The sequence below is a fragment of the Arthrobotrys flagrans genome (genome assembly GCF_004000055.1).
Source record: "Arthrobotrys flagrans strain CBS H-5679 chromosome Unknown unitig_15, whole genome shotgun sequence".
NCBI classification, from domain to species: Eukaryota; Fungi; Ascomycota; class Orbiliomycetes; order Orbiliales; family Orbiliaceae; genus Arthrobotrys; species Arthrobotrys flagrans.
The window spans coordinates 3418103-3432821 of record NW_027137545.1 but is presented as its reverse complement, the minus strand read 5'-3'; the positions used below and the strand labels follow the sequence as shown (position 1 = coordinate 3432821).

General features: G+C 48.1%; 4 protein-coding genes across 4 annotated transcripts; 2 read left to right on the top strand and 2 right to left on the bottom strand.

Moving 5' to 3' along the window:
• Nucleotides 1–5118: 5118 nt before the first annotated feature.
• Nucleotides 5119–6803, top strand: DFL_000875 (uncharacterized protein; the record flags this gene model as incomplete). The annotated part of the gene is made up of 2 exons (XM_067638527.1): nt 5119–5466; nt 5526–6803. The coding sequence occupies 2 exons, from the start codon at nt 5119–5121 to the stop codon at nt 6801–6803; spliced, it is 1626 nt and encodes a 541-aa protein (XP_067495431.1).
• A 763-nt stretch (nt 6804–7566) lies between these two features.
• DFL_000874 (uncharacterized protein) lies at nt 7567–8509 on the bottom strand (the record flags this gene model as incomplete). Its single annotated transcript, XM_067638516.1, has 3 exons — nt 7567–7671; nt 7739–8304; nt 8368–8509. 3 exons carry the CDS (start codon nt 8507–8509, stop codon nt 7567–7569), a joined length of 813 nt encoding a protein of 270 aa, XP_067495430.1.
• A 561-nt stretch (nt 8510–9070) lies between these two features.
• Nucleotides 9071–11545, bottom strand: DFL_000873 (uncharacterized protein; the record flags this gene model as incomplete). The annotated part of the gene is made up of 7 exons (XM_067638505.1): nt 9071–9154; nt 9251–9374; nt 9435–10384; nt 10440–10649; nt 10708–10842; nt 10907–10953; nt 11011–11545. The coding sequence occupies 7 exons, from the start codon at nt 11543–11545 to the stop codon at nt 9071–9073; spliced, it is 2085 nt and encodes a 694-aa protein (XP_067495429.1).
• Nucleotides 11546–12429: 884 nt separating this feature from the next.
• On the top strand, nt 12430–14637 carry DFL_000872 (uncharacterized protein; the record flags this gene model as incomplete). The annotated part of the gene is made up of 2 exons (XM_067638493.1): nt 12430–13107; nt 13198–14637. The coding sequence occupies 2 exons, from the start codon at nt 12430–12432 to the stop codon at nt 14635–14637; spliced, it is 2118 nt and encodes a 705-aa protein (XP_067495428.1).
• Nucleotides 14638–14719: the final 82 nt, after the last annotated feature.

Genomic DNA, 14719 nt, shown 5'->3' with positions numbered 1-14719 from the left:
GTGTGGGCATATGGGGTATAGCCAAAGAGTTTGAGTGTTCGCTCGAAAAACACGTCCAGACATCTATGTGTATAGGTGATCAAGAGAATGGTTATCGAATAACCCTCTAGCCAAGAGATGAAACCAGACCTTTACGTAGTCCTCTACGTTATATTCCCCTGTTTAGTACCTATTGCATGTGCATCTAGTTTATACCGTGTGTGAATTGACCCGTCAATTGACGTCAAGGTTGCGATTTTGTTCAGACTGAATGCATCGAAGTCTATCTATCATCGTTAGACAGCTACATAACTCGCTTGAAGGATATGTGGCAGATAACCAGAGACTCTTGTCAACCTTCTATCACCTCCCGTTGTCGCGTGGCAGGCATCTGAAGTTTGATGGTTTTGGTGAGGAAATTATGTCTTGGCATTCTTCCAGACTCACATGAATTGCGAACGTTTAGTCCAAGTCGAGAGTGCTAGTAAAACTACCAAACACTTCTTCCCATTTTGGGATGATATGCGACGACAATCTGCACCACGAGTACTGTATCAAGTGATACCAGTGTACCGACAGAGTTCCGACTGCTGGCTCTTATTCCAGGCTTTGACGATGCATATGTGAATACAACATACAACGGACCAATCATTATCGAGGTCGATACGGAAAACAGACCCCTCCAACGAGATGATTTCTCCGACAACCTCTTACCCAGAGTCACGGGTAGCGCCGACTTCAAGCTCATGACGGATGGGACAATCAGGGCAACGGGCGCTAATCAACGGCTCATAGTTTACAGACGCCAGACGAGTAGTGTCGGGACACCAAATGATTATGAAGATGTCTCAATCCTACGAGAAACCACTTTGGCGGAGAGCAACTTCTCGCAGAATTGGTATTTTAGCGGTTGCAAATCGGATTTGCAGAACCCATCTACTTTTCAGCTTTACAGGATATATTTACTCAAGGTAGCTGCTCGACGGAGACTTCCACGTCAGTTGAAGTTACATCATCGTCCAGTGCAGAGATATCTACCAAAATATTCAACCCACCGGAACTAGTACCAGCTCCTATACGGAACACCCCATATTCCTACTGAAACAGCCGTCACGGATCTACGGCGAAAGAGATCTTCCGTTGCGGAAAGACAAGGCTTTATACGACTCCAGCCCCATTAACCTCCTTCAACGATGCCGAAGTCAAGTCTGGCTGCTCAAGTGCCATTACAGCACCAACAACGACAGTAAAATCGATCACCACAAGTGTCAGCGTCATCCCTCATCCATCGACAGATTTCAACACCGCAGAGACAAGTTACTCGACGGAAGTAATCTCAAGCACCATCCAATCGGTTTTAACAAGCACTGCGGTAGTGAACGGGTACTATAAAATGAGGAACGATAGCCTCGGGACTTTTGACAACATATATTTTTATTAACCCCAAAAATCATGATACTATTCAACCTGGCACTACACCCCTATCGAACACGACCAGGGAGACATTTTGGTAAGGGGTATGGGATTGCGCTCTGGGGAGTTGGAAACTGAGATATGACTAGTGGCGCCTTGCCCATAGGGTTAGTACCTATTGGCTCTCATATTTTACTACGATATCGAATCCTCAAAAGCTACAGTATAGGTGGCTTGGGATAAATAGAACCCCTAGCATCATAGACCCTGAGAAGACGCTACAATATGCTGTATTAGATATCAAGAATTGGTTCGCAACGATACGTCCATCTACCGAAGGGACCAGAGCTACGTTGCATACTTGTGAGGATGGAGGTGCTGCACAACGGCCTCCGATGTTTTGGTACTATGCGAGCACCGGCTGGATGGACTTCGTCAACGTCGCAAAGGATGATCCGAACGGTACTCTACAATATAATTGCGTTACCGTTCCCGGATTTTATGTCTTAGGGTGGTAACGCTTTGATATCTGGTTCTGTACCATTGATGCATTATTCGCTCGCTAGGGTTGATTAGGATTGGAGGTTGGGTCGATGTATACGCCGGTATTTGGTAAAGATTGATATGACTATGCTCCCATAAGCTGTGGTAGTGGATGCGTTAGGAATTTTGTACATAGGGAGGGCGTATTGTAGACATATCACTATATATTTATGGATCCGGATTTCAGCTCGATTATTTTCAATTAAGATCTAGATTCGGATACCATTCTAGATGACCTATTAATTGAGGTTTTCGAGAGATAGATCCAGAACCAATTGTACAGGCGGGAAGTATGAGATTATCGTTTTATGGGCGGAAAGAGCCTTTAGAAGATTAACCAAAGTCTTGATCTGCTCCTAAGCTCCCACGAGTGCACAACAAACTCCACAGCAAGAAGGAAGCCCTAGCGCGAGCCCAAATTCAATTGGAATCGAGTGGCAGCGGCACATTAGTATTAAACATTGGCAGAAGCCAGGCTAGATCCCTTGGCAAATTTGTGCCGATGATAGCTTTCCCCCCAACGCCATGCCATGTGGGTCTGTCTTTGTCGTTTGGCCCTGATCAGCAGTGCATGAGATGCTTATTGGTGCTTGGACTTCGAGGCTGATTGGAGCTTGTTTTAATTGTAAACTTTATTCTGATTTGGAGCCGGTGGGGATTTAATTTGTGAACTTTGAAATGCGAAATATCGAAATTCTAGTAGACTCGGCTAGTCGACTCGCAATTAGCTTTGAGCCCCCATCCCAGGATGCAGTTTGCAATTGCTCTCGAGACTAGTTGTTACTCTTGACGGCCATCAAAAACCCACAAGTTGCAACGCATGGGATGTATAAACCGAGTTCAAGGTTACCTTAATTCGCACTTGGCGATCTCTATTTTCCCTAATACGCACTGGTCTGTTCTGGGTTCGAAGTATGAAAGTCCAGGATCACATGTCCTCATTTGTATGTACAAGATTCGGCGAAGTCGACATTAGGACGCTCGGGTCCTTGGCCGATAGAAGTACGAGGACAAGGTATATTTCCACCACAGTCAGGTTTGGACCTAGGTACTGTATATACTGTGGAAATTTCAAAGAGCCATTGGTGAGATTATAGGTGATCTTTCTGACAGAGAATACTGGACAATAGTGTACCGTATCTGGTGCTACCAGCGTCAAGGGTCCGGAACTTTGCTTCCAATTTTTGGTGCGCCTCTTCGTTTCTCATATACTAGAATTCAACGTCCAGTAACAAAAAAATACTAAATACTTTTTCCTAGTTCCACAGCAGTGAAGATATCGTAATTATAAGTTAGAAAAGAAAGTCTAGATCATGGTCAACTTTCCATCTTCTCCCTCATTTCCATGGCCATGCGAGCGCTTCCATTATTGGTCAGATCGCTCAATCATGAAAATGGGTAGTTTGGACAGAAACGTATCAGAATGGTATTGTCGGACAGTCAGGCTGGTCTGGTGGTATGCTGACCTTCAAGACACCCAGACTGTTATTTCAACTTTGAAGGATCTTCATATATTACACAACGTAAGCTATTCTTCGACCCTTTGCTTTTCATCAAGGCCACCACCGTAGGTTTGTGAAGGGATATCGCGATACAGAGCTCGATCAGGTGGTGATCTCAAACTGAAGTATATAGGGAATTATCAAACAGATTGACGGCAACCCGATTTTAAAAATTCGTAAGAAAATAGGCAGGCGCCGGTGCCGTGGCTGCAGCTGTGGCTGCATGATCATATGAATTTTAGTTTAAGGATGCTTTCTCGAGGTTGTCCTACTTCATTTAAATCCACCGAATTTTTGTGGAGATTATACACTTCGAGTTCAACAGACAACACTCCACAATTAAGGCAATGCATTTTGACATACTTGCTTACGTATGCATACTCGCCAGCGCTATACCCCCGTTTACCCGCATACTCCTCGCTTTAGACTACTCTCAAGAGTCACCGGACAAGTTGTTGTTCTGGGAAAATTTTTGGTGGAGAAGTATACGCCCCGGCCTTCAAGCTTCAGAATATCACCACCTCTGTCAGGTATTACATAACAGCTCCGCTATCGTCGATTCCTATGCGCGAGAGCTCCAACCCAAGACACATCCGTGTACCTTGGCCCCAGCTTGGTTGCCAGTCTTGGAGAGGCAACGGAACCCGGCAGCCAATGAAGCTTGCTTGCTTATCATGATCATATCATGCGGCGAAAATACCAGGACGGTAAAATGTCTGCATGCGTTTCTCGCCTGCGAAAAGCTTGGTCACCTTGATTTTTTGACCCGAGCTCTAGTTCAACCCCTCGTCAAATGCTCGCTTTCTTCGACCTGTCAGACAGGCCATCAGATGCTGTTGCTGCAGACGAATATACATATATGCGAGATTGATCTGATAGTTAACCGGCACCCGAAGTCTTAACAAGACACGGCCGGGTCCCGTTTTGGGGAATGACCACCTCCTCAATTTAAATTTTTCTAGCGCATTTATTTCCACCGCCAAAGCTACTATGCACCTCGCGGATCATGGTGCGAGAAACTCAGACTGGAATGGAAAAGCCGCAGATACAGCGTTCAGCCGTTCTTTAGCCAAAAAACCCAATTGGCTAGAGTTTCGACTAGCACGTTGGGACCAGGCGAATTCTTCCCAGGGCTTATGCACAAAGGTGGGTCCGGAAGCTGGAAGTTGCAGAACGAAGAAACCTCGACTTTCGTTTGCGCTAAACCACGGGCGTGGGAACCACCGTCGTCGCTGGCTACATACAGCTGCCGTGGCCAGGACCTTCGGCGACGGCATGTCAATTGTTATAGACTTTTGACGGCGAAAATATGATGCGCTAGCATTGAGGTCAGCCACCGGCCCATCTGCCATGCATGGCTCTCAAAAATCACGTCGAATCTGCAGTTCACCACGCGGCATAGCTTTAGCGCTAGGGAGCATGGTTTGAGAGCTGCATTGGAGACGGATAAGAAGAATTCAAGAAGTAGTAAGAGACCAGGCCTCGAGGTTGCAATTGTGAAAAGTATATCAAGGCTGCATACTCCCTCGATGTTGCGACCTTGCCCTCCCATCCCCTCATCCTTCTTCTCTTTTTAGAGGTCGAGATTGACCATCCCTCCCCTCGTCCCGCCCCTCAGACCCCGCTTTTGTAGAGCACCGCAACGCACCTTTCCTCCTACTTCTCTCAATTGCCCTCCATAATGACGGCCGGTGCATGGGAGAGAGATCAGGTCGCGCGCCTGCAAGGTGACCGCGACCATGTTAACGCTGTTGCTCGTGAGAACAAGGCTGCAGCATCGGAGAAGGACATTGTAGGCGAGACTACGATCCGGGACATCGAACTTGCGACGGGCCAGAAGATGCCATGGCATCGCAAGGTCACTCACGTCACATCCAAGTTCATGCGATTCGTCGGTCCCGGTATTTTGATTTCCGTAGCATACATTGATCCTGATAATTTTCAGTCCAATGTTGCGGCCGGTGCTGAGTTCAGGTATAAATTATTGTTTATGATTCTTCTTGGAAATGTTATTTCGGCTTATCTTCAGGTGGGTTATCTTTGCGCCAGCTCGATTAAAAGTTTGATACTAATATAGACCGCAAAAAGTCGATGTCTATCAAACTCGGTTCCGTTACCGGACTGGACCTGGCGCAAATGAACCGAGCTTCCCTACCTTTCTGGCTCAACGTTGCATTGTGGCTTTTGGCTGAAGCTGCGATTATTTGCACAGACGTTGGATCCGTCATTGGTTTCGCAATCGGTGTCAACCTCTTGAATCCAAGCATCCCGCTACCTGCTGCCTGCGCAATCTCGTTGGTGGATACGCTCTTGATTCTCTTCTTCTACAGACCATGGGGAGCTCTTAGATGGTTGCGCGCATTCGAATTCTTCATTGCCTCCATTGTCTTCGCAACCGTTATTTGCCTGATCTACCTCCTTGCATTGATCGATACTGAGGAAGCGCCAGCCGGCGAGGTCTTCCTCGGATTCCTGCCGTCCCGAACCGTCTTCGTTGGTGAAGGTCTCCTCGAGAGTTGCGGTATCATTGGTGGCACGATCATGCCGCACACCATCTATCTTGGTTCCTCCATCGTCCAAGCCCGTCTCCGTGACTTCGACGTCAAGTCCAAGAACTATACCCTCCCAGAAGACGCCGATGAGAAAGAAGCCACAGTTCTCTACCGCCCGTCTCTAGCCGCCATCAAGTCCTGCATGAAATACTCTATCGCCGAACTCTGCTCTACCCTTCTCATTATCGCCATCTTCGTCAACTCCGCCATCCTCATTGTTGCCGCCGCATCCTTTGACGACGATGATGCAGAGGATGCCGATTTGTTCGCTCTTTACGAACTCTTCGCTGAAACCATCTCCCCGGCCGCTGCAACCCTCTTCGCATTGGGCCTCATGCTCTCTTCCATGGCTTGCAGTGTAGTCGCGACTATGGCCGGTCAAATGATCCTCGAAGGCGCAATGCAATGGCATATTTCCCCATTCGTCCGAAGACTGGCCACTCGTTGCATCTCTATCATCCCCGCCATCGCCATCGCCGCCGCTGTCGGAAAGGATGGTCTTGCAAAGACCCTCTACGCCTGCAACATCGTCCTCTCTGTTAACCTCATCTTCACTTGTGCTCCACTTCTATGGTACGTCTGTAAGGACAAGTACATGACCGTCGCTGTCAACGGATCGACGACACAGTCGCTCCCTACCGTCGGAAAGGAGAAGAGACGAGAAGAACAAGAGAGAGAGCAAGGGCTTGAATCCGTTTCTCTGGCGAACGGATGGTTTGGGATCGGACTTGCGGCGTTCATTTGGATTTTATTGGTGTTCCTTAATGTGGCCTCGTGGGTGTTGCTCGGATTAGGTCAGATTGATGATTTATAAATCATATGTCTTCTTCGGCCCTACGGGATTTATGTGGAGGAAGGTAATATACGAATTTTCTTTACATATATATATGTATGTATGTATGTATGTATCCCTTTTTCCCCCAAGTGGGCTGTATTAAGTCCTTTGGGTAGAGGGTCATAGACGATATACCTCGAAAATGAATATTTTTGTTTTGTATGGGGAATGTCCCCTAGAGTCGATATCGATATCTTCAAATGTCCATATAGCTGTTCACGGACTCTAATATTTAACGTATACGCAGTACGACCTTTAAAATATATTAATTAAAAACTTCGAGTTTTAATTGTATGTTGGGTAAACCAGTCTGGGATGTCTCACAAGCCGCAAAATGCAACAATATAGGCTCACAATGATAAAGTACAGACAAAGAGAATCTCGCGGTACACTTAAGCTAGAAATTGCATACAAGTCACCAGGTAAAATAAAACCAGAGGGAGTAATAAATACATACAAGTGGAGAAGAATAATAAAAAAAGCACAAGAAAAAAAAGTGAGAGAGCACACAGCTCGGATACCCCGTTCGCCGACTTTTGCTTCGATCCATCTCGGTTTCATACACTGATGAATTAACTTCCTCGTCTATCCCTTCATAGCCGTAGTAGTAGTAGTAGTTATCATTATTCAACGTCTCCTTTTTTCTATAATCTAGCTCTAGCTCGATCCGATTACTCGTCAAAAACCTCCTCGACTCTAGGTTGCATTCCTTGCGAGGTCTGCACCTGTTCTGTGGCGTAGTTCATATGGACGTCGGCACCGGAGGGGTAGGGGCGAATCCAGGAGCGTCGATGGGAGCGCCGTGGGAGTGCTTTCTCTTCTTCTTCTTTTTCTTCTCCTCTTTTGTCTACGCGACCAAACAATATTCGTTAGCTCCTATCAAATTGCTCACGAGACCAAAAGGAAATTCTCACCTTTTCCCAAGCCCAAACCGGTCTGAAGCTGTCAAAGAACCCAACATCCTCAAACAAATTCGGATAAAGCCACAAACCAGGTGGAACCGCAAACATCGTGATCACGAACAAGATCAACCTGAAAATCGCCATCAAGAAGAACAACCCTAGTAATCCCAACATTCCCATACTGAGGTACCAGACACCCAGACGCAGAACGGCCGGCCACAATGGGAACATGACGATACCGAGCAACAGAGCGAGGACACCGAGACCAATGACCGTTCGCTTCCATTGAGGTCCTTCGTAGAACCAGACATAGTACATGTCCTCGCCGGCAGCTTGTTGAGGGACGATCTGAACGTTCCATTGGCCCTTGATACGCTTTGGTTTACCGTGGGAGTGGTCGCCGTGGTTTTCGGCCTGGGCTTCAACTTTGTGGACGCGAAGGGCCATCATATGGCGGGGGAGGAGAAGGAAGGCCATTTCGGCTTCTTGACGGTTGGTAATAGGTGGGAGGTTGGAGTTCTTTTTGGCCTGAGCTTTGGCGTAGGCAGGAGATTCAAGGGCGCGGAGAGCTCTTTTGACTGTATTTATTCGTTAGCACGGGTTTGAAGTGTCTATATCGGACCGGTTGGGTTTGTAAGTACCTTTGAACATATCGACCCGTTTGCCTCCCAATATCGAAGTTCGAGGTTTCAGCTCTGAATTCTTGAGGAAGTTTGCAACGGCGAGAGCTTCCGGGGTAGGAGGCTGAGGCCCCATGGGCTGTCCTGGTGGAGGACCGGACATTGTGGATCGGTATCCTGGAGATTAGCTATCAACAACGGGTGGTAGTGGTGGTTGTGGCAGTGGTGAGGTTGAGAGAGATAGACCGGATTACAGCCAATGGCAAGCTAATACTGTTCGATAAAGCAACGGATGATGGATGATGTAAGGAGGAAGAAGTCAAGTTGAGAAAGATTACTAAAGAAGAAAGGAAAAAAAAGATTTATTCCCAAGCGCGGTGTTCAGGCCAGAGTTGCTGTTAAGTAACCGTTGCGCAGAGAAGAAGAAGTTCTGGCAGAGATGAGAAGGAAGAAGTCCAAAAGTCGGCGGCATCCCACTTTGGACAGGCGGCGGCGAGAAGGTGCGTTTGGAGTTGAGAACAAAGTGTTATCCATCGCCCCAGCCACGCCAATTATCAGCCACACTCGCACTATCCACATCAGCCACAGTACACTCGCAGAGAATTATGGATGGCCATGATTTATTATTTATTCTTTACAGATAGATGCATGATACGCCTCTATATAGTGATACTGTACATCGTCATTACCATCATTGTTGTCATCATAATCATCATCATCGTCATTATCTGCTGTGCTCTGGACTGAAAGCCTTCATCAACGCCTCAAAATGGCTCTTCTGTTCGATCGCTAGCTTGCCCTCCGTATCCTGTGCATAAACCTAGTTAGTAATGCATAATTCCAAGATGTATTTCTAATTTCCAGTAGCAAGGGGTAAGTGGGTGAGTAGGTAGGAGGTACTCACGCTGATGATGGTCAAAGTTAAAGAATAATTGTTAAATAGAAATCGTTCCCGTTTCGGTTTGTCCGATATACTCGCACTCAGCTTGGTTAAGAATGCCTCAAAGTCGCTTCGTATCCTCCGTAAACTGCAAACCACGGCTTGTTAGTACCTTTTCAGTGATATGATTGAGTCGAGGCTCTCCTACCTATTCGTAGAGGGCTCATCGTCGCCTCCGTCCGAACTCAACGACAACAATGAGTGCATAAACTGTGCAAACTTCTGTGTCAGAGGGTGTGGAGCCGCACTCTGTCTGGCCATGTCGCTCGCTGCCGTAGCAATAGCCGACTGCCTCCCCGATCCTCCCGCTGATTTCCTCAAGTTCTCGCTATGCATATCCATAACCACCTGGAATCGTGGCCAAAGCAAGATATTTGTCCCGTTGATATAGTTTTCCAACACCGGCACCCGTCTTCTTTGTAAGAGGAACGCGCATTGTTGGTTTAATCTGACGCAAAGAAGAATACCCAGCGCATCGAGACTATTATCAATGAGTGATTTTGTGAACGCTTGACCAGCGTTCAGTGTAGGGTCGAAGATCTGGTGAAACATCTTCGACACTTGATCAAACTTCTTATGGGCGAAGAAATCCGTAAGGAACGTGAACTCGAATGCGACATTTTCCGCTAGAGCGAGGTTGTAAGATCGAAAGGGGAGCTCAATGTAGTGACCCCCCTTCTCATCCTCGGCTGCTTGAGCCTGAACTAAGGGTGCATCCTGGTTCTTGTAGATGTCATACCGCCGACCTAACGTGATGGCATCGACGGAAGACGGAACCGAAGCCTTCATTCCCGGTAGCAAAGGACCTCTCCTGCTCGTGTCCTCCAAACCTAAAAGGTCGCTCTTTTCGATGGCATGTAGCTTGATCTTTTCTAGTGCCTTTTGGTATCGTTGAAAATGTGACAAGTAGTACCACCGCATAGTATTGATGTAGGCTTGCCCTATCTCGTCTGCCAATTGAGGGTGGTGTCGTGCCATGAAGCCAAACAGCTCTTTATATCGTAGAAAGCCATTCTGTTGGATGATTTGGGCATTCGTATTTGGAATTCTCAGGCTTTTGATTTTTGTAACAAAGTAATCCCGTAATCTCTCGATTGCCTATTGATACGTTAGCTTTTGATTGATTCAACAGTACGGAGGAACGATATCCTACCCTGTTTGTCAGCTTCTCTAGCTCTGGTTTGACATCCTCTGCCGCTTTTATATTTTGGGCTTTCCGCCTATCTAAGGCCTTGATTTTCTTGTCTGCCTCTTGCAGACTCTTAACCCAGTTTTCATTTACATCACTCTCGGCTACCACCTGTATAACAGCTGGCGAGAGCGCTACATCTTCCAAGATTGGAGCAAGCAATTTCTCGACATCCTATTGTACCATGGAAGTTAGATTACGGCCCTAGAACCTGATCGGGCCAAGGAATTACCTTTCGATTATTCAGCCTGGTGTTCAGGGCTAAGGAGCGATTCTGCAAAGTCTCAATCTCCGCACTAACGCGTCCAAGATCGGTTTTGAAGGACGAGAGGTACGATTCGACGGATTGTAACACTTCATCACAGGCCTGGTTCGTAAGATTGTCTAAACACTAACATCTCTGGGAGTTTTATTGGAGCTGAGCAGCTTACCTTGATCGACTTGTGCAGATCTTGAAACTTATCCTTCTCCTTTTCATCTAGAGAGATTTTCTTTAGTAAGGTGTCAGTAATATTTGACTACCATATGTACTTACAATCCTCTACCGTTTGCTCTATGACGGGTTGATCCTGTGATGTCCGCTGAGGGATCGAAGTATCCTGTTGTAGGAATGCATCTATTGATAAGTCACCGAAATCCAGGTCCTCATCTAGGCTTAGGGCCGCTAGAGGGCTTTCTTCTTCCTCTTCGACCTTGCCATTTATTAAAGGTTTTGAACCTAAGATGTCTCCTAGCTTCTTCAGTGCTTCCTTCCCTTCGGATGGCTTGCTGGACGATACGGCGCTTCTATATCCCACACCGCCAGCAACATTAACTACACCAGGCGCCGGAGTACCTTGCCTCGAGCCAGCTCCGACGAGGGATACATTGGATGAATTGGATAGATTAAGGTTCAAGGACGAAGACCGTGGTGTAAGCCGAGGGGGAGCGGCAGAACTACTACCGTATACACCGGAAAGGACTCTTGTAGGCGGACCGGGATTGAAAACGGGTGTCCCGGTGGCCGATCTGTTGGGTAACGGGGGAGTGCCAGTGGGCTCCTGAATGGACTGCGTGAATTTGTTCCACATCAAGGACTAGCTGATCATGACAAGCTGCCACGAAGCATTGTCTACGAATAGGTCTATGAGAGCCTGGTGATAATACGCTGATAGGGAGTTATAGTGAGCCTATGAAGCATATGTTGGGAGGAAGACTAATTGTCACGTACCTGAAGAGCTGAGCTACCGCTGGCGTATGGACAGGTAAGCTGTTGGTCCCTGTAAACTGGTGTATGTATGTATGCACGTATTATGCAGCAGAAGGCCTGCAGCTTAGCTTCAAAAGCAAGTTATGGGATATTCCGAGTCGCTAGAACAAGGCCTAACTCCAGTACCAATGTCTATGCGAGTCCTCCTCGTTTTCCGGGTCGTTTCGACGGTAAAAGATGTCGATGTCGGGACGGTTGTTAGTTGTGTGACAGCGGACGGGCTTCGGTGTTGTGGCGGGTTGCGGTCTTGGGAGGCTTCAATTCTGGCGCGCGTTTCTTTCTGCCCCCGTCAATCACACTCAATCAACACCGCCATCGATCCATCAACGTTCCAACGTTAACGTCCCCCATCTCGACCGGCCCGACCCGAATCGCCACATTCACACGCTTAGACGCGACGAAACCGTCGACGACGTCCTTACAAACGTACTGTTTGGCACCGCCACATTACGTTCTGTCTCTCCTTCTCGTCGTCGAGTGAGCTGCTTTCTGTAACGGGCTCCCTCGCCCTAGGCCTTGATAGCTTGATTTGACGAGGGACCGCATCAAACCAACTTTAAAAAAAAATGTAGGCGATTGCTGCAGCTCCCATTTGCTTGTCCATCAATGGCCATTGCATCTGTGGCGCCTATTTTTGATTTCTAAAAAGTCGTTGCTGAAGCTAATGTCTGGGTTGTTGAAGCGTACTCTAAAATCTATCTCACAATGGATGCCGACCATCTTGACTTCGGCTCCCCGGCGACGACCTCAGGCGCCACGCCGAACCCATTGGCCAACCTTGACCGTCTTGCCTCTCACAGCCCTCTCCCAGGCGAAACAGAAACTTCTACTCCAAACCTCGATAATGATAATGACGATGAAGACGACAAAGAAGGTGATATTTCAATGTTGGAGTCGTCGGAGAATGTAGACCCGAAGCCTAAAGAAGAAAAGAGTTCGGCCAACGGTTCTCCTGGTGGCGACGACGGTAACGCTGGAGAAGGTGACGATGAAGATGAAGTCATGCAAGGAATGGATGGTGCAGAAAAGTCGGCCAAGGGCGATAAAAAGGAAGGCGAGGAAGAAGATGCCGCTGCCGCTGCTAAATCCAACCTGGTTCAACAAACCTTCCAGACCATAATACCAAGTTATGCGACTTGGTTTGAGATGAATTCGATTTCAGACATCGAGCGAAAGTCGCTCTCCGAGTTCTTCAACAATCGGAATCGTAGCAAGACCCCATCCATCTACAAGGACTATAGAGACTTTATGGTGAATACATATCGTCTGAATCCTGCAGAATTTCTCACCGTCACAGCTTGTCGTAGAAATCTTACTGGTGACTCCGGTGCGATTATGCGTGTTCACAGGTTCCTTGAGCAGTGGGGATTGATCAACTACCAGGTAATACTCCTTTCCGTCAACCCTTCCCACCAAAACTTCTCGCTACCCGCACTGAATCGATATCCCTAACAAATCATCTTTGTCTTTCAGGTTGACCCCGAAAAGCGTCCCAACAACGTTGGTCCTCCTTTCACCGGCCACTTCAGGATCACAGCCGACACGCCTCGTGGTCTTCAGCCCTTCCAACCAGGCCCTGGCTCTCAAGTTTCTTCTGAAGGCAAACCTCTCCCTGCTACCGAGAAGGCTGCGGCCTCGGCTTCTGCCCCCAAAACAAGCGATGTCAAGAGCTCAATTACGAAGTCGATCTACGACTCAGCTGGCAAGGAGGTCGGTGAGGCTTCAAAAACCAACGGACACGCTGAAGAACCGGAGAAGCGACAGCATTGGTGTTATTCCTGTGGTGTCGATTGCACCCGAGTTAGATACTACACATCAAAGTCCAAAAAGATCGAGCTTTGCCCCAACTGTTTCCTCGAGGGCCGTTTCCCCAATAGTTTCACCAGTGCCGACTTCCTTCGCGCAGACGACGTCACCTACCAAGCGGTTGACCGGGACGCCCCTTGGAGCGACGAAGAGACGCTCAAGTTGCTGGACGCCCTTAATATCTACAAAGAGGATTGGGACCAGGTCGCCGCTTACGTCGGCTCGCGAACCCGAGAACAGTGTGTTATACACTTCCTGCAGATGCCAATTGAGGACCGATTCCTTGAAGAGAACCTTGAACAACTGGGACCCCTTCAATACGACAGAATTCCATTCACCCAAGCCGACAATCCAGTCATGAGTGTCATCTCGTTCCTTGCCTCCCTCGTCGACCCGAAGGTCGCTGCTGCCGCTGCCCAGAGCTCTGTTCAGGAAATGCTCCAACTCCTTCGCGACAAACTTGAAGAGAACGCCACCAAATCATCCGGAACCGATAACGAGAAAAAATCCGACGAGAAAGCCGAATCTGCCGCAGCCCCTGCCGCCGATTCATCCGACGCTGCTACCAAGGGTGCCATGGACATTGACGAGCCGGCTACCTCAACCTCGGATGTCAAGAAGGAGAAAGCAGGTGCTCTCGACCAAATGGCTTCTGTTGCTCTTGGCGTCGTTTCCGCTCGTGCTTGCGGCCTTGCTTCGAATGAAGAGCGTGAGGTCATGCGTCTTGTGGCCGAAACAATCAATGCCAACCTCCGCAAGATCGACTTGAAGCTTGCACATCAACAAGAGCTAGAAACCCTCTTGCACGAGGAGCGCAGAGAGCTCGAAAAGCAGAAGCAACAGCTCTTCCTTGATCGCATTGTTGCGAAGCGACAGACTCAGAAAGCTGTAGAGCTCATCCGGAAGGCACATGCCGCCGCCGGTGAGGAGACCCTCAAGTACGCTAATCAGCTCGGTTCCATGAACTTCGGGGCTGCGTCGGGTAGTGGAGTCGATGGATCTCGCACCCTGATTGTTCCATCGGGATCGGAGATCCACTCGGGAGCCTCTGGGCCTGGAGCTGTCCCGCCTAGCCAAATCGAAGGTTACACCGCCTACGAAGCTTGAACAACCTGGAACTGACGATAATGAATGAGCTAACTATTACTGGATCCACCTAATGGCGTCATGTACTCTCTTACCCCCCTTC